We start from the raw sequence: 26,356 nt of genomic DNA on the forward strand, positions 1-26,356 counted from the left end.
TTATGTAATTTCCGGTATATTTTGAACATAATAGAATACCGATATACCAACAAAGACTTTGGTATTTTTAGTATTTGCTGATGTATTGACAATCTGGTGACCTTTGTATTATGCGAAAGTTTTTTAACTTAATAGTATATGAATATACCATACAAACATTTCAGTATATTTTTGTATTTTTTAGTATATTGCTAATCTGGTATCATTTGAACCATGCGGTAGTTCTTAAACTTAATAGTAAATGAATATACCAAACAAACAATGCAGTATATTTTTGGTATATTGACAATCTGGTATTTTTTGTATTATACGGTATAATTTCAACTTTGTATTGAGTATTTTACGGTATATTGGCATTCTGATATGTTTTGTATTCTACTGTATATTTTCAACGTAATGATATGCCGATATACCAAACAAATATGTTGGTAGATTTTCAGTACTTTTTTGTTTATTTATTATATATATTTTAGTATTTCTTTGGGTATACTGATTGGGTATATTTCAAGAATAATACCACACTGTTTAGCTATTATGGACAATGGGTAGCAAGTAACATATATCAGAGTCGAGCATACTCTACTCTAGCTTTCTTACTTGTTGTTATTGTTGCTATTATTGTTGCTGCGATGATGAGAGAGAGCGGTGCTTCGGCAGCTTTCAATATTCGCACAGCTTTGAGCTTACTTTTTTCCATTTCCCAGTGTCATTTTTGAAAAATTGATTTATGGCCAATAGTGCGAACAGAGCGCGGGGGCGTTTGCTTTGTCCAGCAGAGGAGAGGGGGGGAGGGAGAAGGGGGCTCAGGAGTGAGTCCGATGGAAGTCCACAAGCGGCGGCGGCACAAAAACCTATCAACTGCTCGACTTTGTTGTTGTTTATGCTGCCTGCCTGCGTGTGTGTGTGTGTGTGCGGTGTGTGTGTGTGTGGTGTGTGTGTTTGCCTGGCTTTTCGGGGCTACTCTCCATTTATAGTCAAAGTTGCACAATAACGGAAACAGATCAGTTTTTTAACTAGTTCACTGAAAACTTAAAGTGAACTCACTTTTGCTCACTGCCTCTCGACGCTTCGATGCTTTAAGCAATACATTTGCACCATTGTTGTGCCAACGTGTGACTACTGTATGTATGTGTGTGTGTGTGTGTGTGTATGTGTGTCCCAGTGTGTGCTTGTGCGTGTGAATGACATAAGGCGAAATGAGCCGTCAATTAAAGCGTATCAAGCGCACTCACAACAAAAAGTACTTCACTTTGAAGTTGACTGAAAGATATCCTGTATTGTGAATATATAAATTATTCAAGCTTCTCACGTAATATTGGAATATATAGTATATAAATGACAATTTAATTGAATAAATGGCCAATAGGAATAATGAATATATTTCAGTCTAGTTTTTCTACAAATATACGAAAAGTATACCAAATATAACGGTATATTTTTGGTACATTTGTAGAAGAAGTAGACTCAATTTATTATTCCTACTGGCCAATTATTAAAATAAATGACAATATATTTCAATCTTACGGTATATTTTTGGTATATTAATATAGTAATAAATTTAAAATATACCACATAGTACTAAATATACTAGACTATCAGCCAATGCAGCTAAGTCCCTATTGCGGTAGACGTTTTTAACCATACGAAAGTATTTCGTGCTGTCAATTATTCAAATAAATGACAATACGAGTATATGAAAATCTTCCAATTAATACTTAACTTTCTTATACCCAAGAATGTCTTAAACCATAATTCAAATGACTTAAAAGCCTCTCGTTTTTTGGTAATACAAATCTGATGAATGCCTCAAGTCTCTTTTTAATCTTTAGTAGAGATTAATCGACTTAATCTGCAGCGTTTCTTTGCTATCCAAAATCCGTTCACTTACTTCTACTTCTTTTTCTCTGCCAGCTTTTTTAAAAACTACATTTTTATGGTCATCATTTTACTGATATTTCATACAAAAGTTGTTATTTTTTATTTTATCCAACAACCTTGTTAAACAGTTATTAGAATTGCTTAATATTTTTTACAACTCATATTTCAAAATGTCTTCCATGCTTAACTTTTAACTTTAGTTTTTTTTATTGAAATATGGCATCTTAAAAATTTAATGAAAATTCCGTTCACTAAGTTCATTAAATAACCATGAAGGTTACACAGTCTTCGTCACCTTCATAAAATAATCTTAGCTTAGCTGAATTTTCATAATTATTATTTCTGTATTTTAATTCTACTCTTTCATAATTACAATTAGCTCTGGCTATAAGATTGACCTTCATAACTGTTCGACCTTTTTTCAGAATCTTTATTTTACATAAAGACTAAATTGAAATTACTTCCCTTCAATTAGAACTCAAAGTTTTTTTTTATTATGGTTATGCCTTATGCATTTCAATGCTTTTGATTTCATTTCATACCATTTCATTTACTTTTTCTGAGTATCAATAAGGTTGCATTGTTTTTTTTGTTATCGTTATTTGAATTTTAAATTACTTCCCTTCAATTGAAATTTCATTCTTATTACGAAAACTGTGTTTTATGTATGCTGCTTAATTTTCTCAACAAATTCTTTTAATTGACTTTGCATAAGATTAACATTTCTATGCTTTATGCAACTAATTCACATTTCTTTATAATAGTTTATTTTTGTAGCGTAAAAACTAAATTTTGAATAAATATTTGCATTTTGCTTCATGCATTCTGGAGTTTTTCAATTCTTATTGTTAATGACTTCTCATCAATTGAAATTTCCCTCTGTAGTCTGATATTGTAATATTTTAACCAACTTTACATATCTTTTAACTGACTTTGCTTTATGCCTTCTGAAGTTTTCAATTCTTATTGATGTTGTATAAGACCTATAAAATTCTTCCCATTGATTGAAATTTCTCTCTGTGGTCTCATACATTTTATAATATATTAACTCTTTATTTCTTTTAACATACTTTGCCTAGCATAAAATGTGTTTATCTTTTTTCCCCCAACTTAATTATTATTTCTTATTATTTAAACTCCGCTTGAAAATGCAGTTTATTTAAGCTTTTTAAAATACTTATGACTATCTGCATTGTTTGAAATGGTTCATAATGGATTTTAATTCGTTCAAATAGAGCATTATTCGGTTTAATGATGTCGTTTTCTTTCGCGTTGGCACTTTAAGCAGCTGGAGTAATCAGCGTTCAAGAGATTTACATTCAATTTAAATGACATTTATTCTCCGAAATTGTGCTCCATGGTCACTTTAATTACTGCTCTTTCCCTGTGTGTGTGTGTGTGTGTGTGTGTGTGTGTGTGTGTTTGTTGGCTTCTTCGTCTCATTTGGTTGTCAATTTATTTTATTTATCACCTGCCGCCGGCTGGAGGTGAAACCCCCCGTTTTACGAGCGCCGCATTGGGTATAATGGCAGCCAGCAAAGACCACAACATGCGCAACAACAACAACAACAGCAACAACAACAGTGGCAGCAACAACCACAGCATTGGCAACAGCAATAACAATGCAAACAGAACGAAAAGAACAACAAACGTTTACAAAAGCAATTGCTCATTTTTGCACATTTTCTGCAGCGCCATGGAAATGTTTTTCCCGCTCATGAATAAAAGAGAATTCGTTCGACTGGCAGCAGTCCCCCTTCCCCTCTCTCTTCACCCTTCCCACATGCTACTCAAACAGACAGTTATGGTTGCCTCTTTGCAGTGTTGTACAATAATTAAGCGTTGACTTGTTCAATTACCAAAATGCAATTGCTTTTAACCACGCAACGTTTTTCGGCTTTCGGCTTTTGGCCAACACTTTTTGGCCCAGTGGCTCCGCTTGCATTGCTTTTGTTGTTGTTGTTTTTCCCATTTTTCCTCCTCTTTTTTTTTGCTCTTGTGTATTTAGTATTTTTGTATTGTTGGGCAGCTTTAATCGCATTTATGCTGCAATGAGTGCTCGCATTAACTGTTTGCAGTTTGCTATTTGCGGCTTACTCATCAACTGCTGCTGCTGCAGCTTCTGCTTCTGCTTCTGCTGTTTTTCCCTGCTGCTATCCTTTTAGGTTTTCAGTTGTTCGTGTTGCAGCTTCTATTATTTAATTTAGTTTCTACTATTGCTGTCTCTGTTTTACTTACTTCTACTCATATTTTCTACCTCTCTCTATCTCTCCCTCTCTACCTCTCTCTCTTTCTCTCTCTTCTACTTTTTTTATACCCTTTAACAAAGCATAATTAATTAGAGATTTATTAGCTTAATCTTGCTTTCCTTCTGTCTGCCCATGTCAACACCTTAATCTCAAAGAATTTTGATTCAAACTTTCGGGATTCAAACTTCTTAGTTTGACACATAAATTAAATACATTTTTTTTAATTATTCCCTGAAATAGCATAAAAATATAAGGTGAGACTTGAAAGCTATAAAGTCTTAGCACATTCAATAATAACTAAAATATAACGATATTAAATGCAAATTTTGAGATTTCACAACTTAAGTTTTTATTATAACTATTAAAATTTTTGAACATAGATTTTTAGGTAGCTTCAATACTTTATTTGGCTATCAATAAAAAGTGTCGTAATAATTGTAGTAACATATATTTTGAGTCTTGCTACCCATTGTAAAAATTTTATAATTCATACAAGAACTACTTTTGAATCTAAAGATAGATTTTGCACTTTATGGTATATTTTCAATGTAGTACTATATTTATATACCAAATATAGCACTTGGTATATTTCAGTATTTTTGCGATATATTAATTAGGTATATTTTTTAAGAATAATATCGCGCTGTGTTGCTTTGTCGAACAATCTGGTATACTATGAGTGTGGCACTATGTCAATATACCAAATACAGACCTTGGTATTTTGTAGTCTTTTGCAGTAGTTTAATGTAGTATATTTTAAAAATATTTCCGCACTGCTTTGCTTTTATTAAAAATTAGAGGTATCTCAACTGTAGATTTCTTACTTGTTGAAATTGATTCAACATATTTTTCGTAATAAACAATTTTATAGGCTAAGAAGCACATAAAGTTTTACATACAGTTTTAGAATTTTACTCAAGTATATATTTTTTATGTAGCTGTAAAAAATATTGATATCAAACAATTTAGAAAAAGTGTCTGTCAAGACAAGTCCGTTAAAAAAATTGTAGTTATGCAGACTGTCAGTTTGTTTCCCATTAGCTTATCTGCACAGTAAAGTAAAAATATAATTATTGTATTGGTTAAGAAAAAATTTCTTCGGTGTTTATTAATAAGTTTTAATATAAAACAATATTGTTGGCAATTTCGTTTGGTTGTTTTTATGAAATGTAAAAAGTGGAAAGAAAATCGTTCCATTGTTCTCTTTATTGATTTTTAGATAATGATATAAATAATTAAATAGTAGAGCTTAGTGTATATAAATTAGTTTAGTATAAATGATTTTATAATGCAAATTTAGCATAAAAGTCTTAATTTAAGAATTTTTCAATTCAAAAATCTTATTTCAGGATTTGCAATCTGCTTTTCAATTTAGATTTTTCCCCTGTGTAGTTACTCTTAATGTCAATATTCTCTAAAGATCGTTAGAAAGAATTCTCTAGTCGAGCACACTCTATTTTACATATTCTTTTTACTAAAGAAAAGAAAGTATATTAAATTTTATTCTATTTTACTTCATTTGCATTTTTATAAAATTAGAATTGATTCAGCTGCTGTGTTTATAATCTTTAAAATCCGTTACAAAGTATTCAACTGTCGAGCACACTCTATTTTACATATTCCTTCTACTAAAGCAAGTCTATTACATTTTATTCTAGTTAACTTCTTTTGAATTTTTATGAAATTAGAATTGATTCAACTGTCCAAATGTCATAGTGTTAGAAAGTATTCGGCAGTCGAGCAAACTCTATTTTACATATTCTTTTTACTAAAGAAAAGAAAGTATATTCAATTTTATTCTAGTTCACTTCATTTGAATTTTATGAAATTAGAATTGATTCAGCTGCTCAAATCTACTGTGTTTATATTCTTTAAAATCCGTTACAAAGTATTCAACTGTCGAGCACACTCTATTTTACATATTCCTTCGACTCAAGAAAGTCTATTACATTTTCATCTAGTTGAGTTCTTTTGAATTTTTATTAAATTAGAATTGATTCAACTGCTCAAGTCTCACAGTGTTAGAAAGTATTCGGCAGTCGAGCACACTCTTTTTTACATGTATTCTTTTTAGTAAATAAAAGAAAATCTAGTTCAATTCATTGAAATAAGAATTGGTTCAGCTGCTCAAATCTACTGTGTTTATAATCTTTAAAATCCTTTACAAAGTATTCGGCAGTCGAGCACACTCTATTGTACATATTACGTTTCACTTCTACTGCTTTCTGCTCTGTTTCTCAGCCAATTTGCATGTGGCAACAACTTGGCGCTGGTTCCTGTCTGCGAACTTTCGTGTTGACGCCTTGTATTAGCGATGTCAGGACGCAAGCTTTTTGGCCGCGTTTGTTGGCCAACGTTTTAATCATCAGAACAGGGCAAAGTTTTCATTTTTTTTTCCGTTGTTGTTGTTGTTTGTGGCATTGGCCAAGTTGCTTCTTTTCGCATTTTTGGCATTCGGCATTTGGCATTTATTGCAGTTGGCCCGCAGGATGAGGATTCATTTAGGCCACAAATTGAAATGCACACTGAGTCGAGTCGAATCGAGTCGAGGCAAGAGGGAAGAGGCAAGTTGTTAGCCAGCAGCTGTTGCATGCCACATCGATTTGGCATGCCAGCTGAGAGGAGTGAAGATGGGGAGAGGGGGGCGCAGGCAATTGCAGTAATCGTTATTGTTATGCTTATGCATGAGCCAACGTGCCACATATCCTTGCCACGTACTACGTGTGTCTCTCTGTCTGTCGATTAAGCCCAAGCTGAGCTCGAGGATCGAGAGACAAGCTTTTGCCCCGCATGCCGCCCGCTTTATTTATGCGCATAATTTCTCGATAGCCATGTTCGATTTACATATGCAGCAAGCAGCAAGCAGCAAGCAGAAGTGGCAGCAACATTTTGTTGCAAGCTTAAAGCTGTGTGTGCCACCTTTAATTCAGCGAGTGTAAAACAAAAAGCAACTACTGAATTGCCTCATTATGTTGAATACGCGCAGAGAGCAGAGAGAACGCGGCACTTAACACAAAGGGCCACACGTTCCACACACACACACACACACACACACACACACATAGTTGGGGGCAGCTGCAGGACAGTGTATGGGTGGCATGCTGCAACTGCAAATTTATGCAGCACAAAGCCGCGTGGCAAATGTGAGTAAGCCAAACGACATAAGCAGGCATAAACAGTGCCACACACACACACACTCTCACACACACACATACCAAGTGCTTGCCCTCGAACTCCACTTCAACTAACCCCTCTCCCCCCACTCCCTTTTCTACACTCCCCTCTCTCTGAGTGGGTGTAAATTTTGTTATACGCCAAATGCACCATAAAGCCAGCAGCCAGCAGCCAGCAGCTAGGATCAGGATGCGCCTCCCCTCTTCCCTCTCCCCTCGCCACGCTCCCCAAAGGCAGCTCGCTATCTGCCTCTCATTTCCCTCTCCCACTCTCCCCCCTCTGCTGTTGTGGTGTGCTTTGGGGGCGCCTCTGCTGCTGTCCGTGTGCATGCGCCACTCTAATAAAATTTAATAAAAAACGTGTTGCCTTCGCATAATGCATCGACAAAGGGCGTCGCATAGTTGGCAAATCCGTGGAGGGGGCGTGGCAACTCAGGGGGCAACACTCGCTTTTTACGTGCTGCAAACAAAAATGTGGCTACAAATTCAGTTTGTGCTGCCAACTGATTACTCTGATTTCATTAATATTAAACAAATCTATATAATTTTTGGAGTTGGCTTAAAACTCTCTGCAAATTCTGCTTTCACTTAGCGATTCACTTTGAGCTGCAGCTTTTCTCGCAGTGTAGCGAGTAAACATTTAACAATTTGTAGCATAATCAATATGCAGCTACTTTTTTGGTTTGGCAAAAGAGAGAGATGGAGAACGTAAAGTAGCAAGAAAGAGAGAGGAAGAGTGAGATAGTGAGAGCGACAGAGAGAATGAGAAAGAGAGGGACATGGAGACAGAGAAAAAGAGCGAATGAGAGGGACATAGAGAGAGAGAGAAAGAGAAAAAGAGGTACATAGAGACAAAAAGAAAGAAAGGACAAGAGAGAGAGAGAGAGAGAGAGAGAAAAAGAGAAAACAAGGATAAGAAAGAGAGAGACACGGAGACAGAGAGAGAGTAAGAGAGAGAGATAAGAAGAGACAGATAAAGATAGAGCGATAAGAAGAGAAAGAAGAAGAGGAGAACGGAGAAGAAGAAGAAGAGATAGAATATGAAGAGAAAAAAGAAGAAGAAGAAAAAAAAAGGAAAAGAAGAGTGAAAAACGTAGAGAGAAAGAGTGATATTTTAAAAGATAGTATGAGAAAGAAAGAGCAATAGTGGGAAGAAGAGAAAAGGAGAGTAAGAGTAAGAGGAAGAGATAAATAGAGAGAGAGAGAGAGAAAAAAAGAGAAAGATAGATGATCCAAGTTCTATCCTTGATTAAAACTGGATATTATCAGCTCTCAGAAGAGAGAAGTTTTTTGGTAAAAAAAATGCAGTGGATAAAGCGAAGCTTGGTTTTTTCTATATTAATGTCTCTCAATAGGGATAAAGTCGTTTTTCCTTCTTTTGTCTTTTGGCATAAACTTAACCGTCCTACTCAATACTTTGATTTTGGGACACAAACTTAATTTCGCTATACATATGCTTAAACTATGTTTGAGAAATATACTCATCTCATTGCTCTTGGATTTTGCTCTTCGTTGCAGAATTAATTATCTGAGCTCTGTTTTCACTTGTCATTCAGAAAAACTTACAAGCGTGTAATAAGAAGTATTCTTAGAATATCTAATATCGCAATTACACTTGTTTATTTATATTTTTATTTGTTGCTTGTAATTATTGTGGTATGCTTTATTTATAACTATATTATTTTACTTCTGATAAGACTTTTCAAATGTGTTTAAACGGAAAAAAAAGTGCATAACTCTTACTTCTCCGTTTCGCCAACAAAAACAAATAAATAAACAGAACAGAACTGTTCATAAAGCACTTAACTTAAATAAATATCAATAAATTATATAAACTTTGTAAAATGAAGTAAACAATCAATATGATGTTAGGTAATTGGGCAGCTAACTTTATAACAGAATATGCAATTCGTTTAATATTGTATCATCAAAAACAAGAGTTTATCAAGGTCTAAGGGTCTTAACTCTTTGATGCTTAAGGTTTTGTTAGTTACCGTAAAGTAGAAGATGAAACTATCTAAATCATCTCGTAGTATTTTAATGTTCCTGGCAAAACCTCAAGCAGCAAACAGTTATGTTCTTAGACCCTTGAGTTTAATGAGTATTTTATATTTATTGCAAGTTTGAATGAAGCTAAGCCTTACCAAGTTAACATCAAACTTTAAGTCTCTGGCACATAAATTAATATAAGATTTGCCAAGCTCTACCAAGTTCCTATCAAATTCTTCGACTCTTGCATATTAATTAAAGTAAAACTTGCACAATTTTCAAAATATTTAAATCACCGCAATATCAGTCGGAGTGCAACTAGGTTTGAACGATTGGAATCGAGAGTAGCAAGGTAGATATCGTAGGCAGTTAACCTCATTCATCAATTAAACTGAGTTTATTAAGATAACAAGTTATCTGCCTCGCATTAGCAATCTAGTAATCATGCACAGCAACTGCCCCCCCAAATGTGCTCAGTGTATGAGTCGATGCCACCCCCTAAAGTGGTTAACCGCATGCGATATAGCTAGAGATATAGAGATACACAGAGCAGAGAGAACTCGAGAGTATGAGAGAAACGTTCCCAGCATATCAATGTGTCGACAGCGGCGTCGACTTCGGCGTTTGCTTGTCAAGTGGCAAATGCGATAATGCGATAATAGAATAACCCACTCACTCATGCGTTTGCGACTAATTTCGACAGGCGGTGCAACCAAGAAGACAGAGAGAGAGAGAGAGAAGTCGAGTCACCACATTAGACATTAGCTGTCAACGGAGGCGCAAAGCGTGTTGCAATCAACAACAAGGAAGCAGCAGCAACAGAGAGGTGAAGAGGTAAAGGAGAGGGAAGTCTAATGCAGCAACAGGAAAAGAGGCGGATCGATGGGCAAGTGTGTCTCGAGGCAATCCCCGGTTGCACATCATCAATCTGTGCTGACAATTGCCTTGTCGCAGCAAGATTTGCGCCACGCCCACAAAATATGGCAACAGTTGACAGCGAGTAATGAATATATAGCCACGACTACTCGTTCAACTGCGGCAGATGAGCCGACATTTTATTACCACATAAGCCAGGCGCAGTCAGCGACCACGAAGGAAACAGCGACAAAGTCACAGGAGAAGGAAATAGAGGAAGAAGGCGACGCTGTGCTGCACATTCAGTCTGTCTATAATCATTTGGATGCCCATGTGAATGCTGAGCATGTTATTGGCAACTCGCTGACAGGTTGCAACACCAACAACAACGGTAGCGAAGCCTTGGCTTATGCCACTTGCCAGGAATTTTTGTTGCATGAACTCGCGCAGACGCTCGCCGAGTGCCAAGTGAAATACATAACCCCAGAGCTCAGGGATAATAGCAGCTATGACGACTGGAATGGGATCACAACAGACGCTGCCTTGGAGCTGAGCGATATTGATAGCGACCGTCAGAGTGAGAGCGACAGCGACAGCGAGCGACAGAGTGAGAGTGAGAGCGAGCGAGAGGAGACACTTCAACTTCAACGACAACTGAGGGGGGTAAGTGGCAAAGCTCTTTGTTAACACTGCGTATACGCAACTTTGCAAAGTTAAAGCTTAATCACGCATAATAAGCTATGAAATTAAAGCATTTACTAATCCCTCTCTTAACTAAAGCATGCAACAATTAATTAAGCTGATCAGTTTCTACTTCAATAACTGCTGCTTCATTAACCCTAATGGCATCTAATTATCACTTCACACCTGCTCAACGAGTAAGAAAATGCAGTTGACAGACTTTTACAAACACTTGTTGTACTTAGGAACTACAATGTTCTAATTGGCTATATTTAAGCAAATTGAGAATTAGCATTTATAATTATAGGGAGTGAGAAACTTGTTGTTAACATATTAGAAATACTTAAACTAGTGTGAATTGACTAAAGGCTATGAAATCACTGTTTAAAACAAATTATTATTTTCTTTTGACAATCAAAAAAGTTAATTTTCTTATTACTTATTACTTTTCATTTCTAATTTCTTCATATTTAGTAACTGTGTCGTTCTATTGTGTCAAATGAAGCGAATCTAAGTAGTAGCTCTAATTATAGGATATTTTGCAGTTAAGCGTGGAAGCGTTTTCCAAAAATCGATTACACACGTCCAATTTTATATGTTTTGCTTAATGAAGTTAGGAGATTAAAATTATAAGCTAAAATTAATTAACAATTACACTCACAAATTTGAAGAGTGAGAATTAAAATATAATTTAAATTTAGCCTTCAAGTAAGAAAGTCTCTTATGCTAATTATTAATATAGAATATATCCTTTGAAATGAAAGGAAGGGAAAAGAAAGGAAAAGAAAGGAACAGAAGGGAAAAGAAAGGAAAAAAAGAATGGTATAGGATAGGATAAAGATAGAATAAGATAGGATATCATAAAATTGAATAGGACAGGATAGGATAGGATACAATGGGATAGGATAGAATGGGATAGGATAGGATAGGATAGGATAGGATAGTAAAGGATAGGATAGGATAGGATAGGATAGGATTGGATAGGATAGGATAGGATAGGATAGGATAGGATAGGATAGGATAGGATAGGATAGGATAGGATAGGATAGGATAGGATAGGATAGGATAGGATAGGATAGTAAAGGATAGGATAGGATAGGATGGGATAGGATTGGATAGGATAGGATAGGATAGGATAGGATAGGATAGGATAGGATAGGATAGGATAGGATAGGATAGGATAGGATAGGATAGGATAGGATAGGATAGGATAGGATAGGATAGGATAGGATAGGATAGGATAGGATAGGATAGGATAGGATAGGATAGGATAGGATAGGGATGGGATAGGATAGGATGGGATGGGATAGGATAGGATAGGATAGGATAGGATAGGATAGGATAGGATAGGATAGGATAGGATAGGATAGGATAGGATAGGATAGGATAGGATAGGATAGGATAGGATAGGATAGGATAGGATAGGATAGGATAGGATAGGATAGGATAGGATAGGATAGGATAGGATAGGATAGGATGGGATAGGATTGGATAGGATAGGATAGGATAGGATAGGATAGGATAGGATAGGATAGGATAGGATAGGATAGGATAGGATAGGATAGGATAGGATAGGATAGGATAGGATAGGATAGGATAGGATAGGATAGGATAGGATAGGATAGGATAGGATAGGATAGGATAGGATAGGATAGGATAGGATATGATAGGATAGGATAGGATATGATAGGATAGGATAGGATAGACTAGGATAGGGTGGTATAGAATAGGATAGCATAGGATAGGATAAAGTGAGATAGGATAGGTTAGCGTACCATACGATAACATAGAATAGGATGGGATAGCATAGAATACGATACAATATGATCTTCTAGCATATTCACTTGTCGTATTAAATCGATTTATAACTTATCATGGCCTTTTATTTATACGCAATCGAAAGGCCAACAAGTGTTATATGAGATAACGAAAAACAGTTACAGGGTGTTTTGTAGTCTATCATTCTTTGACAATCGCACCATTTAATAAAAAATCACTTAATCGTAGCTCTTATTTCATTTAACTTAATTTATTAAAAGTGAAAAGAATGAAAACAAGCAACTGCAGGGTATCTACTAGTCTGTCACCCCTTTCGTAAGCGTAGCTGTGCTCCTCACTAAATACTAACTCACACTTATCGATAGTTTATCGTGCACTTGTCAATGCAACCCCCGAACAGTAAAAGCAAAACAAAGTATAGCAAACTCTACGCCAGATGGCGCCACTGCAGAACCACCCTCAAAGTGCGTCCGACAAACACTTGTTTTTGTGGTTGTGCGCATGAGCAGAAAGAAGCAGAAAGGGCAACCACGGTCCGGTCTGCTGAGCAGGGCTGAGCACTCGACCAACAAAATTCGAGAAGTGCTCAGCGAGAACATTTTCCCATTCAATTTTCCGTGCGCTGTCGTTTCGCAAGTGAAAAATCAAGAAAAATTCATCAAGAAAAACTATTACACATATATTTGCAAGGCAATTGCATAAAGCAAGTGAAAAATAAATCGTTGCATACTTTAAGGAGTTAAAAGTTGTGTACTGAATCTGAAGCTAATTGCAACGCATTAAAAGCAATTTGCAGCATGGAAAAACTTTTCAAGGACCTTCAAAAGTGAAAGAGCCTCTTTGCGTAGGTGTATCTATATCTACACTCTGTACGTGTGTGAGTGTGTGTGTGAGTGTGTGTGTACCTGCCTCAAGTGCAATTATAAATGGCGTAATTTGCTGCTGCGGCCGTGGAATGAAAATAGTTGTGGCAAGTGAAACGCAATTGGAGGCGATTGCAAACGTGGCAAATTCAAGTGAAACGTCGACGAACAACAACAGCAACAATAATAAGACGAAGGCTCGCCGCAACAGCGAGTGCCGCAGCAGCCAACGTGCAACATGGATGAATGCGACAACCTCGTCGTCGTCACATTAAGCGCCGCACACGAGGAGCACAACTCACTGCAAGCCGAACACTCTGAGATACAGCACAAAGAAAACGCCGAGATCGATGCGATAGACGAGCAGCTGAAGCAGCAACAGAAGCAACGAGAAACTCAAGCAGAACAGCAACAAGAAGTTGCAACAGTCGAGGACGAAGACGAAGACGAAGACGCAGCAGTTGACGCGGAAGTCGAGGCAGTCATTATGGTATTAGCATTAGCATCTAAATTACATGCAAAAGATACAAATTTATCTGCGAGTTACTTTTGATGTTGTAGTTAGAGCGTGACTCATGTCAAATGCATAGATTTGCATGCACAATTGCACACCCCCGTAACCCTCCACCCTTCACACTCCCCCGCACTTTCTTTCATTGTTATCGTCTCAGTTTTGTGACCTGTTTTTTTCTGCGCTTTTCACTTGCAAGTTAATCGTTTGTCTAACCTGCTTTCTGTCTATTTATCTCTGTGTCTGTGTGTGCGTTTCTTTTTGCAGGGCCAAGCGGAGAGCAAGAAGCACGGCGCCAAGTCGCAACGTCGCAACAATGGCAATGGCAACAATCCAGGCCAGCAGCTGGAATCCAGCGACCAACAGCAGCAGCAACAGCAACAGCAGCAACTACAGACCAAAGGCACCGCCATGTCCTTTGGCTTTCGCAAGAAGCTCAACGGTACGCCCAAGAAGTTCAAGAAACTCCTCGAGGCAGCCAACAACCATCATCACGGCAATAGCAACACCAACAACACAGCGTCCACAGTGGTCACAGACACAAAGGACGACAATGGCAATGCAATGCCGACAGGTGAGCAAAGAGTCCTTGTTAGTTAGTAAGTACTTAATGACAAATTAAATAAATGAGTGAGAAGTAGAATAATCTCCTTAGTCATCAAATTAACAAGTATTACAATTAGATTTTGGATCCATATTTTTAATGCTTACACAGAAAGAAAAAACGGGATAAAAATCAAGAATAAAATTGATTTAATCTAAAAATCTTCTTTCAAAATTGTTTTGTTTAAGATCGAAAAAATCTTAAATTAGATTTAGATTTCTTCTCTCTGAGCATCTTTATGACATCAAGCTTCACTTCATTGAAACCTGAGTTTAAAAAGATACAAATGATAAAGAGATATGAAAATATACAACATCAATGATAAATTAGTCTTAATCTTTATAAGAAAATGAAGAAAGCATGTCTCTAAAAATCATTTAGGAAGTGCGTATTTAAAGACTTTAAGATCTTAGAGATTTTGCATGATCGAGCTACCAAATTTGGTGAAAATATTCCTTAAAATTAGAGGCACGCTTGGCTTGTTTTCAAAGTTAGTAAGTGTCATTTATATCGACAAACTTATGATACGCGCAATGTTATCAATTTTTAAAATTGGAAAAATGTTATGACGAAAAATCTAAAAATATTATTTTAGCTTTTATTTTTAAAGAACCTATGTAAAATTATAATGTAATGTATTTTTGGAAAAAGTGAAATTAGAATGTAAAATTTTAAATTTAAATTTTACACACATGTATACATTAGGAGTATACCTTGAATTGTTATTCAAGAAACAATGAATAGTTTCTATATTTTTTTCATTTTGAAACTTAAATTATGGAAATTGAAAAATTTTAAATTGAAACCTTAATTAATTTGTATATATTTATACAATAAGAGAGTATAAGAATAAATTTTAGGGGTTGAGTTTGGTAAGAGTATCAGTCTGAACATCTCAATAGTGTTCTACATGTGTGAATTATGGTAAAACAATTAGATTATAATAATAATAAGCCTTTGTGCTTGGAAGTGTAAAATTGGTTGCGATCAGATAAAAAGTTTAGAAGTTTTTTAAGAAGTACTTTTGGTATATTTAACACTGTATGGTATATTTTGAATGTAGAACCACATCAATATACAAATTATAGTATTTAGTATATTTTCAGTATTTTTGTGGTATATAATTTCGATATTTTGCACTGTTTTGCTTTTATTCGAAATGAGTAGCGGGTATCTCAGCTTTCTTGTTTGTTTAATTCTAGGAAAGCAAATAAAATATAATATAAAATTTTAAATATACATTATTAAAATTTCAATGATTTTTATACCTCTATAACCGGTATCTCTTAGTCGAGTACACTCAATTTAAGTAGCATTCTCGTTAGTTTTTATTATAGCATTTTAATTGGCGACAATTTGGCGTGCTATCTAACCGACAAAGTGAACAGTGCTGCCTTCTACTTCTTTCACCGCCAATACTTTTAATACTAATGCCACTTCTTCCCCTGGCTCTGCTCCTTCATTCCAGCTACCGCTCCCGCTCCGCCCGTGCAGTTTGAGAAAGTGGGCGTCGCCGGGGCCCAGAAGACAGCAACGAATCGCACAGGTGCGGCGGCTGGCAAACGTTTCGGATATCGTGGCGCCGTGCCACGCCCCGCCTCAGCTGGCTTAGCGAGCAACTTCAGCGGCAGCGAAGATGTGATGGAGACGGCAGCCAATGCCCAGAATAACAACGCCACCAGCAACAACAACAACTCTGGCAACAACAACACAAACAACAACGGGAATAGCAATGTGGCTGGCACTGGCAATGTGCTGGTGAGCAATCGTAAGTGAATCGACAGCTCCTTCAACATTCCCTTTCCCTGTCTCTATGAATTTCCCTCTCTCTCTCTAGTGAAGCGACGTTCGAAGAGCGCACACGCGGGTCGCAGCGGGGATGGAGAGCCCAAAATAGCTCAGCCCAAGACGCTGACGTTCAATCTGAACCAGAACACAACGATTGAGTATCAGCGACGTCAGTTCTTTGGCGAGTTTGCGGATGAGGCAAGTGCCACAGCCACAGCCACAACAAATGCGGCTGCCACGTCACGGCGCTACAACTACAACAATCTGGCCAACATGCATGCGAATGTCATGTGAGTTTGCAAACACTTTAATTCAATTTTGTATCAACTAAATGAAGTTCTTCCTCCCTCAGCGTTCGTCCCACGCCGCGAGCTCCTCCCCCGAGCTTTGCCAAGTTCACGCTACAAACTGTGAGCTTGCCACGACCCGAGTATCCGGTGGCCATCAGTCTGACCGCCACCACGCCCACTACGCCCAGCAGCAGCAGCGTGCAGTCGCCACACACCGGAGCCAGAGCTAAAGATGTCGCCTCACGTCCGCATCCCTTGACCTCGATCCATGTTCAACCCACAGCGGGCAGGCAACTGGATCAGAAGAGCGTCAAGCAGCTGACGAACAGCACAACGCGAAGAGGATTCTCCGGCAGTCGCGAGATTAGCGCGGACTCAGGCATTGCCAGCATGGACATGGCCGTCGACTCCGCCAGCAGCTCGGGATCGGGTTGCAGCGGCAGCAGCTCCAAGCGTAGTCGAAGTCGTCCACGGAATCTGCAGATGGTCATGAGTGGACGACACACGTTCGAGGTGCGTGACATGGATGATCCGCCCTCAAGTGAATCCAACTCTTATGTGGAACCGTTGGCTTTACCAAAGTTGCCCACGGACAACAATCAGACAACTCCCTTGCCTCTCATTGGCTTGGTACGCTCCAATACGGTCCTGAGTCGCGAGAGTTACGAGCGACGTCAGACAACATCTTCCGGACAGCCTCAGGCTTCAGCTCAGGTGATCTTGCAAACTCCGGAGACGCCTCCTAAGCCCAAGGCAACTGGTTCTGATGACAGCGAGAGCGTCGATGAGGAGAAATTGTATCTGGACTCGTCCACCTCCGAGAAGAGTGCCAAACAGCTGAGTCACAGCCAGTCATCGTCGATGTCGTGGCGCTGCCAAGCGGGTGAATCTCTGGCTGCCAGGGATTGCAGCAGCATGAGCATCTCCAGCACCAACAACAATAGCAACAGCGACACCCAGGCACCCGACAAAGCCAATGAGAAGGACGAGGACATGTCGCTTGCTCTGGATGACATCAGTCTGATCAACACGGACATGCAGTTCAGCACCATTTGTAAGTCAGAGCATTACTTTTGGGAAGAATTTAGAATCACAGAAATCTTCACTGAATTGCTGAGGTATTTTTCTATGCTTCACCTTCAAAATTACACCCAGTATTAAGCCTCCTCTTATCAGCTGATCAGAATTTACTAGGGAGCTTCTAACAAATGAAAATGAATCCAATTCACTGGCCTTCTGCAGACGCATTAATTAAAAGTGATATCAGATGGGAAAACCTAAGCTGTGGTATATAATCTTAGCAAAAGTATTTTACATATTTCTTATACATTTTTCCTAACGAATTACCTCCGACCATTATCAGTCCAATTAAGATAGTTCATTAGAATCTTATTTAAACGATCTCCTCTTGAATAAAAGAAATCAAGCATATTTTTAGATGCGTCGATCGAGGAATAACTCCTCCTTATAAGAGTCTTGCAATCTATACTGAGAAATTTTTTCTTGAAATCTTATCTGTTTAATCTCCTCTTGTGCACAAAACTTCTAATAAATTATAAAAACAGATCTTTACATTTGAAGAACCTGAGCGCAATTTCAGAATGATTTTAGAATCTGAGTTGAGAGAAAAGAAAAGAAAAGAAAAGAAAGGAAAGAAAGGAAAGAAAAGGAAACGGACGTAATTCCTTAGGTACTTAATTTCTCTGCATATTTTGGTCTTAACCCATGTGTCCTTTATATTACTTCAACATATTTTGCTTAGTAAACACCTCTGCAACCATCGTTGCAACAACTAACTTGAATAAATATCCCATTTTTGAAGAACCTGAAATGTTTTAAGATTCTGGACTTAGAGAAAAAAGAAAGAAAAGAAAAGAAAAGAAAAGAAAAGATTTATCAAAAACAATTCAACCTTAGACTCTTGAATTCCCAGATCACTTTGATGTAAACTTAGAATCTGAGGTGAGAGAAAAAGAAAGAGAAAGAATTTATTTGAAACATTTCAACATTGCATATTTTACTCTTACCCCATCCTTTTGATTACTTCAACATATGTTGCTTAGTAAGCATCTCTGCAACCATCGATACAACAACTTTAACTAGAATATAAATCCTCTCAATGGTTGAGTGTATTTATTCTCGTTAAGGTTGTTGAAACTCCGCTGTATCAGAATGAAATCTCTTACACAACAATCTCTTCACTCCCCACAGCTTCTCTAACTGAACCAGCACCTAAGCCCAGCTGCTCCAACGCTGGCCCCGCAGACGATCACTTGCTCAACATGCACATCGTGGACAATCGCGAGGCAACCACAGTGCGTCTGCCCATCGAGCGACCACGCAGTTTTAATAATGCGCTCAATGAATCAAAGTTCGCTGAACTGGCGCTGGCAAGCAGCAGTTGTTTGCTGTTGGATGATGAGACTTCGCCCACAGACAGTTTGGTGAGCAGCACCGAGGAGGCGTCTGAGGAGGCGGGGGGGCAAGCTGAAGAAGCACAAGCACAATGCGGAACTGCAGCAGAAGGACTTTGATGTGGACATCGATGATATATCGCCAGTGATGGAGTTGGAACTCGATCCCGGCAGTCGCAGTCCCCACTCCCCGGGCACGCCCACACACGCCTCCCATTCGCTGTCGCTGGGCTCGGACTGTGGCAATCTGATCGACGACGAGATCGCCGATCAGCCCGCATTGCTGTGCAACAGCGAGGCCCAAGAACTGGCCACCGACACGCCCACCTTGATGGAGACGCACACGCACACCCAAACGGGATCATTGCGTTCGCTCAAGAGTCAGTCCAAGGCACGCACTGCGCTGCAGCAGGCCATCGAGTTGAGTCTCCGCACTCCGGCTGCAGTGCGTCGAGCTGTCCTAGAAAGCGCTGAGTCCCTGGACACTTTATCGCCCTGCGAATCCATTTGCTCTGACGATCTGATGATGGACTTTGATATGAACAGCAGCGTCGATTCCATCGATCGCACCATGTCGATGCGCAGTCGCAGTGGCTCCGATCTCCATAAGCTGGGCACCGACATCGATCCCGAGCAGGCCGAGACGGAGGCGGAGTTGTTGTCGCAACTGGAGTGCAAGGGCAGCGATGTGATGAAGGAGCTCAACAGTTTGCTTCGTGTGCGCATGCAACGCTCCACAGCGAGTCCCAGGGAGCGCATCAGGTGAGTTCACATGCCACATGCCACACCTTGACGTCTCCAAGCCCATTTCCATTACCCAAAACTAATTGAATTGGCCAACGGGCGCGTTGCCAAAACACCCAAAAAAAAAGAAAAGGAAAATAATCCATTGCGGTCTCTTGACTTTGCCTTTGCCTTTCGTTTCCTTTCATTTTACTTGTGGTTTGCTTTCCTTTGATTCGATTTGACTTTATTAACTCGCCTGGCATTGGGCCAACTATTACACTTGCCTCAGTGCCTCATGCCTCATGCCTCATCCAGTTGTTGCACCACTCCCAGCACCACTTGAAAGTAATGCAACTTCTACCTAATCAATCGGTCGTGCTCCACTCCCTGCCCTAATCTCTCTCTCTCTTCTTTCCCTTTCCTACTTTTGCTCTTTGGCCGGCCGGCAACTTGACTTCAATTTAACACTAGAAAACCTGCAGAATTCACCCTGATCTGAAGAGCAAAAACTTTTCAAAAGTTTTTCAAGTGCTTTTTACAGATTTCTGATGCACGTTGCGTTCTATTTTTGTTCTCAACAAAAAACTTCGAAATATTATAAACATCAATTTATGTGTGAAAGAACACTTCAAATTAGATAAATCTGAACGATATTGCTAAGTAGTTTATATGATGTTAAAAATGATTAATAATAATCATTTTGCACAATCTGAAATCTTTTAATTGATTGGCTTTAACTTCAAAATTTCGAAGTGTATTGGCTATTATTAAAGCTTAAATTTAAAAATAAATGTAAAGCTTCTTAAGCAAGCATTGAAAAGCTATAAATTTAAAATTCAGAATGCCTTATTTTACTCAAAAAGAATTTACAAGAATGAATTAGAACTTTAATGCATATTAATGTAAAGATCCCAAGCTTACATTTAAAAGTTTCAGCTTTCAGAAGCGCTATACTTAAAGCACTTAATTGGCATTCAATAGAAAAATTTCTCCTTTCAAGTGTTTTCAAGCATTTAATTGACCTTTAGCAAAAAAATTTATTTTATAAAATAAATATAAATTTTATAAAAATTTACAAAATTAAAATCAAATTTCAGTAAAAATTAATGTAAAGCTCCTCGAGAAACCTTTCAAAAGCTTTTAATACAATGAAGAACACTTTCACATACTTTAAGTATAACCAAAGCTCACTTCGAAGCTTTTTCAGTATTAAATTACTTTACAAAAGTGTATTAAAACTTTAATAAGCTTGAAGCATTTATTGAAACTCCCACGCTGAACATTTGCTCTAGATCTTCAGAAACTTCAATTTAAAAGCTCTTGCTCCACTCCTTTTAAGACCTTGGCATTTCTAGTGTTAACTTGCGCAATTCTTTGGCGCTTATTTTCCTTTGCTCTCAGATTGAAAACTGGATGGAAAATTGAAATTAGCCGAAAATTAGACAGACAGCATTTGAGACAGGTTGAAATTTGCAGCATGGCTTAAGCTGCATTAGCTTGCTGCTTTGGCCAAAAGGTCGCCTCCATTTGATGTTGGCAACCAAACAAAACAAAACAAAGCAAAACAACACGAAAAATTCGCATTTATTTCTTACCAATTCCATTCCCACTGTGAATCCCATTCGGATTCGGATTTGGATTCGCATTCCCCGTTTTGCCAATTGCCGCTCTCAATTGCAAGGTTTAAGCGCCTGCTACCACGAATTGTTGTTTGAAAGCCAAACACAGGGGCAGGCAGAGAGCAAGAGAGAGAGAGAGAGAGAGAGCTGGGAGAAGAGGCAATGGCAACGACACAACGACAACGACAACGGCACTTGGCATTTGGCTGGTCTCGGGACGAGGTCTGGCCTGGCCAAATCGTGGCCGTAGTTAAGATAACATTTTGACTCTGCACTGAGACTTGATGGCGAGTGCCGCATTCTTTTGTCATGGCAACAACAACAGCAACAACAACAACAACCGGCAACAGCACGACAACGTCGACGACGTCGACGAAAAGCCGTTTCTTGTTCCAGCCAAAGTTTTGTTGTGGCTTTGGCTTTGGCTTTGCTTGTCGCATTTTTATTGCATTTGCCAAAGGAAAAATCAATTGTCTGGCAGGCGCATGTGAACCTGTTCCGACTTGTTGTTGTTGTTGTTGTTGGAAAAGCAGCCATAGCACATAACTGCAAAATGCCGCTGGCCTCGAGAGCGAAACATCAGCTTCAGCTTTAGCTTCAGTTAGAACTTGAGTTCGTGGATACGCATGCGCCTGGGGATTGCCTTTCATTATGTATTGGTGAATGTCCCCATAAATTGTAAGCACACACAGAGGCCAAGAAAACCCATCGAGCCAACTCCAGCTGCAAATGGCAAAGCAAACAGCTGCGAGCTTTGCTTAAATCTTTTAATCGTTTGAAAAACCATAATTCATATGCATACTACATGTGTGTCTTATGTCTCTCAACCTTGGGGCATAATCCATTCAATCCATTCAGTGACGAAGTACCACAACACTCAATTCACTGCGTCGTTGATGAAAAAATGTGCTGAGTAAGTTGTTGCCAATTGGCAATTGGACATTTGGCAGCAACTGTCAGCGATCTTCATCTCTTCAATGTTATGCTCGTAATAGCCCGTATTCGAATGACCATTCTCAGTGCTTATCTCTCTCTGTCTCTCTCGCTAATGGTAGAAAGCTTTCTTTTCTAACGGCAATGCCACACACAAAGCTCGAACTCAGCAGCAGCAACAGCAACAACAACAACCATAACAACGAGCATTAGAACAACCATCACAACAACCATCACAAACTCCTCTACAACACATTCTTGACGCTCTTCGACGCAGTTGAGTGAAACGATTTGGAAACGAAACATTGTTGCCACTCGGAATGCGCACAGTGAAGCAAAGCCAATAAGCAAGAAATAAATTATATCGTTAATACAAATTTATTCAAAGAATGCCAGACTGTCTCTACATAAAAGAAATGGTGTAGCCAAAACTTATTAAAAGTAAATACGTTACTAGTCAATACAAATTTTTTAACTAGTGATATAATAAAATTTAAAATAAAAGGTATACTTCTTCATACGAAAAACTTAAATATATAAACGTAGACAAAAATTATTAAAAGTAATACTTTATAAACTAACAAGCGGTGGTATAAAATGATATGTTTGTTAATCAGAAAAAAACATTTTCCTTTATAATAATTTTTCAAACAAAGACTTATTAAAAGTAAGGATTTATTTTCGAATTGCAAACTTTTGGTTTAAGAAAGTATGTAAATTATATTGACACACAAAAGTATTGATTTTAATTATAAGTTTTGGGTGACTTTTATGCAAAATTCCATTTATACGAAATTAGTTTAATAATGAGAGTCCATTATTTTATTTATTCTTCCGTAAAATAATTCTTTTCTGCTTTTTAATACAATACTTTGGTAATAGTCAAGCAGTTTATAAGCATATTAAATTTTTTTAGGCGCTATTAATTTTTTTATTGATATTATTTATAAAGCTTACTAATTTAGATAATTGCTTTTACAAGTTAATGCATAATAATATGTATTAATTACTTATGTAAAATAAAGTATTTATTTAGTATAAATGCTTTCAAACATGACAGCACTTAAAATTAATCAATCACATAATGGGAGCAATTAAAATAAAGTATTTATACAGTATAAATGTCTTCCAAAATTGACAGCATTTCGCTCACTCTTTGCCCCACTGTGCCGTTCCATTTCCATTTCGTAGCAGCCTTGAGGCTCGCGCTACCAACTTCCAACTTCAGTATTAAACAAGATCTCAAAGCGTTCGGTTCGAATCGATACGAGTTGCGTCGGTTGCGTGGGTTACTTCAACAACAACAACAAACAAAACAAATGCTTACCCGTTACCCATTATTTCCCTGTTCAACTGAGATCCAAGAATATATTATAATCTCAAAGTAAATGTTAAATACCATTGTAGTGGTTGTTGTCGGTGTCGATAGTGTGTTGTGCAAGTGTTTAAGCTGCGTGGGAGTTGCCTAACCCGGAGAGTAGCCAAGTTAATTGCCATTGTGTTTGTGGTTCATAGACACAAAGCCCAGAAATAATAAACATAAATCCAACAAAAGCCAGTGACCGAATAGACCAAACTTCCCTCGCGTTACCGCCCGCTCTCTATCTCTCTCACTCTCTCGCATCAGCAGCTAAACGCAAACCGCGGATACGCACTGTTGCCTTTTTCATGCCACAGATACAGCGCTAAAGACGCGCCGCAGGCACAAGTGTCAATGCTTTTTGTGTGAATTTGTGTGCAGATACCAAAATACGTAAAATAAAAGACTAAATAATAAAAGTAAATAAACTGCGGGCAGACAACTGATTTGCTAAAAAGTGAGTAACAAAAATACCAAAAGAAACATAAAGAATGCTAACCAAAAAAAAATAACTTATAATGATAATGATGAGCAGTCGAATAGCCCAATCGAGTAAACACAACCACAAGTTCGGGAAGGGAAAACTGGGGAAGGGGAAGAGGAAGGGGGTCTGCCCCAAAGTAGGTGCTGATTTCCGTCCTAACCGCAAAACCCTTTTGCCACTTGCGTCACTTGATATGCCACAGACCACAGGGCAAGCGAATGGATCGCCAGTGCATTGAGTTGGGAAAAACAATAGAAAAACTAAACTGGAAATCCGAAACGGAAAAGTGTGTCACATGCAAATTGCATTTGAAATAAAGCGTTGGAATTTGATGCCCATAAACGTAACAATTACGGCCAAAAAAAAACACTCAAATGTAAAAGAGACGGCAAATAGAGAGCCGCGATCTTTTCTTATGACGAAAAGTTAATACTCTTGAAAATTGAATGAGAAGATAGATTATTTAATGAAACTTACAAATATTTAATACAGATCTTCAATTTTGCTTCAGATTGAAGAAAAAATTAAAAAATAGTTTGTTTGAACTGAAAATGTTTTCAATAATATAAGCTGCCACACTATTGTTTAAAGTTTAGACTCTAGATCATTAAACTATTAATTTATATGTTGTAATCATTTTATAATCTACAAAACCAATCAATTTTCAATGCAAAAACATGTGTTGAGGAAGATAATTTAATTGTTTTATACTACACAAATTAAATGTTTTCAATTTAAGTAGTGCAGTAGTGTAATTAACAGTGCAGTAATGATTTTTAAATATACCGAATACTGTGAAAAATACTAATTATATATTTGGTATGTTTTTTAACATTACAATAGAATACAGAATGTTTCAGATTGTCAGTGCGATATTTAATTTAAATATGCCAACTGAATATACTGTCAAAATACTGAAAATATTCAAAATGCTATATTTGGTATATGGATGCAGTACCACAGAGTGGAAAACATATCAGATTGTCAGTACGGTATTTATTTTGAAATATACCAAACTAATATACTGCAAAAATACTTAAATATACCAGACGTTTATTTTGGTATATTGAATTACATTAAAAATATACCATAGAGTGCCAAATATACCAGATTAAAAATATACCACAGAGTGCAAAATATATTAGATTGTCAGTACGGTATTTATTATGAAATATGCCAAACTAATATACTGCAAAAATACTTAAATATACCAGACGATTATTTTGGTATATTGATATTTACATTCCAAATATACCATAGAGTGCAAAATATACCAGATTGACATACAAAGCAACAAATATTAAATATTTTCAATTGAGAGATAATTAAGAATACTTTCTTGAGCAAAGCTTGAACTTTACCTTATCCAATCAATCACTTAATCTTCAAAGTAAATCATTTGTTTGGTATTGAATTCTATGCGTATTGTATTCTACACAATCCATCAGTCTTCACTCTGAAATCATAATACCCTAAGTAAGGGCATACGCATAAATCATAAAGAATAATCAGCTGCAAGTGCTGACCCCAAGAAAACTGAGCTCCATTCCATTTGGGTAGTAATTTTGTTGTTGTTGTTGTTTTCTGCCTTGGTTGTTGTCGGAGACGGAGACGTAGACGTCGACTGTTGACGCTTCAAGTTCAGTTGCAGTTGCAGTTGCTGTGTTGTGTTGCCTTCTGTGGCATGTTGACGTGCCACTGCCGTGGGTTTCTAAGTACTCGGAAATTGCAGTCTCCGGCAGTCTACAATCTACTTCAGAGTCAGTTCAGTTCAGTAGACATGCATAATTCAACAGAATGTGCGACCGGCGACCACAAAATACCAAACTCGCCTGCAAATACAGATGCAGATACATTCACAGATGCAGCCAGAGATACGTAAGCTATCTACCTACCTTAGTTTACTACCTGTCTGTCTCCGTCTGGTTCTTCCTCTCTTGTCTACCTGGCAGTCATCGTTGATCATCATCAAGAGCAGCTTCAGCTTCAGTCTGTGGCGCAGACACAAAAAAAAACTTGCCACAAGATACAAGATACACACCGGATTTGGATTCTCAGCTCAGATTTGTTTGCTGGCTCCCCATTCTTGTTCCTCTCGTGAGAATGTTGTGTGTATGCTTTTCTTATGGTTATTAACATGACGATGGCATGTTGCCAGTT

General features: G+C 37.8%; 1 protein-coding gene and 1 long non-coding RNA gene across 2 annotated transcripts in view; one reads left to right on the forward strand and one right to left on the reverse strand.

The window, feature by feature from the left end:
* Window positions 1–26,356, forward strand: part of LOC132789323 (serine-rich adhesin for platelets) — a 43,336-nt gene that overhangs the window by 5,990 nt on the left and 10,990 nt on the right. The window contains 7 exon segments of the mRNA XM_060797258.1: window positions 9,993–10,807; window positions 14,246–14,552; window positions 16,051–16,350; window positions 16,420–16,660; window positions 16,723–17,714; window positions 18,872–19,137; window positions 19,139–19,836. Coding sequence (XP_060653241.1) covers window positions 10,172–10,807; window positions 14,246–14,552; window positions 16,051–16,350; window positions 16,420–16,660; window positions 16,723–17,714; window positions 18,872–19,137; window positions 19,139–19,836 — 3,440 coding nt within the window. The 5' untranslated portion in view covers window positions 9,993–10,171.
* On the reverse strand, window positions 17,708–18,760 carry LOC132789324 (uncharacterized). Its single transcript, XR_009632694.1, has 3 exons — window positions 18,688–18,760; window positions 18,008–18,617; window positions 17,708–17,942 (listed from the first exon to the last, which is right to left on the reverse strand). It is a non-coding gene; the product is annotated as an uncharacterized LOC132789324 (long non-coding RNA).

Source organism: Drosophila nasuta, chromosome 3 (genome assembly GCF_023558535.2).
Source record: "Drosophila nasuta strain 15112-1781.00 chromosome 3, ASM2355853v1, whole genome shotgun sequence".
NCBI classification, from domain to species: Eukaryota; Metazoa; Arthropoda; class Insecta; order Diptera; family Drosophilidae; genus Drosophila; species Drosophila nasuta.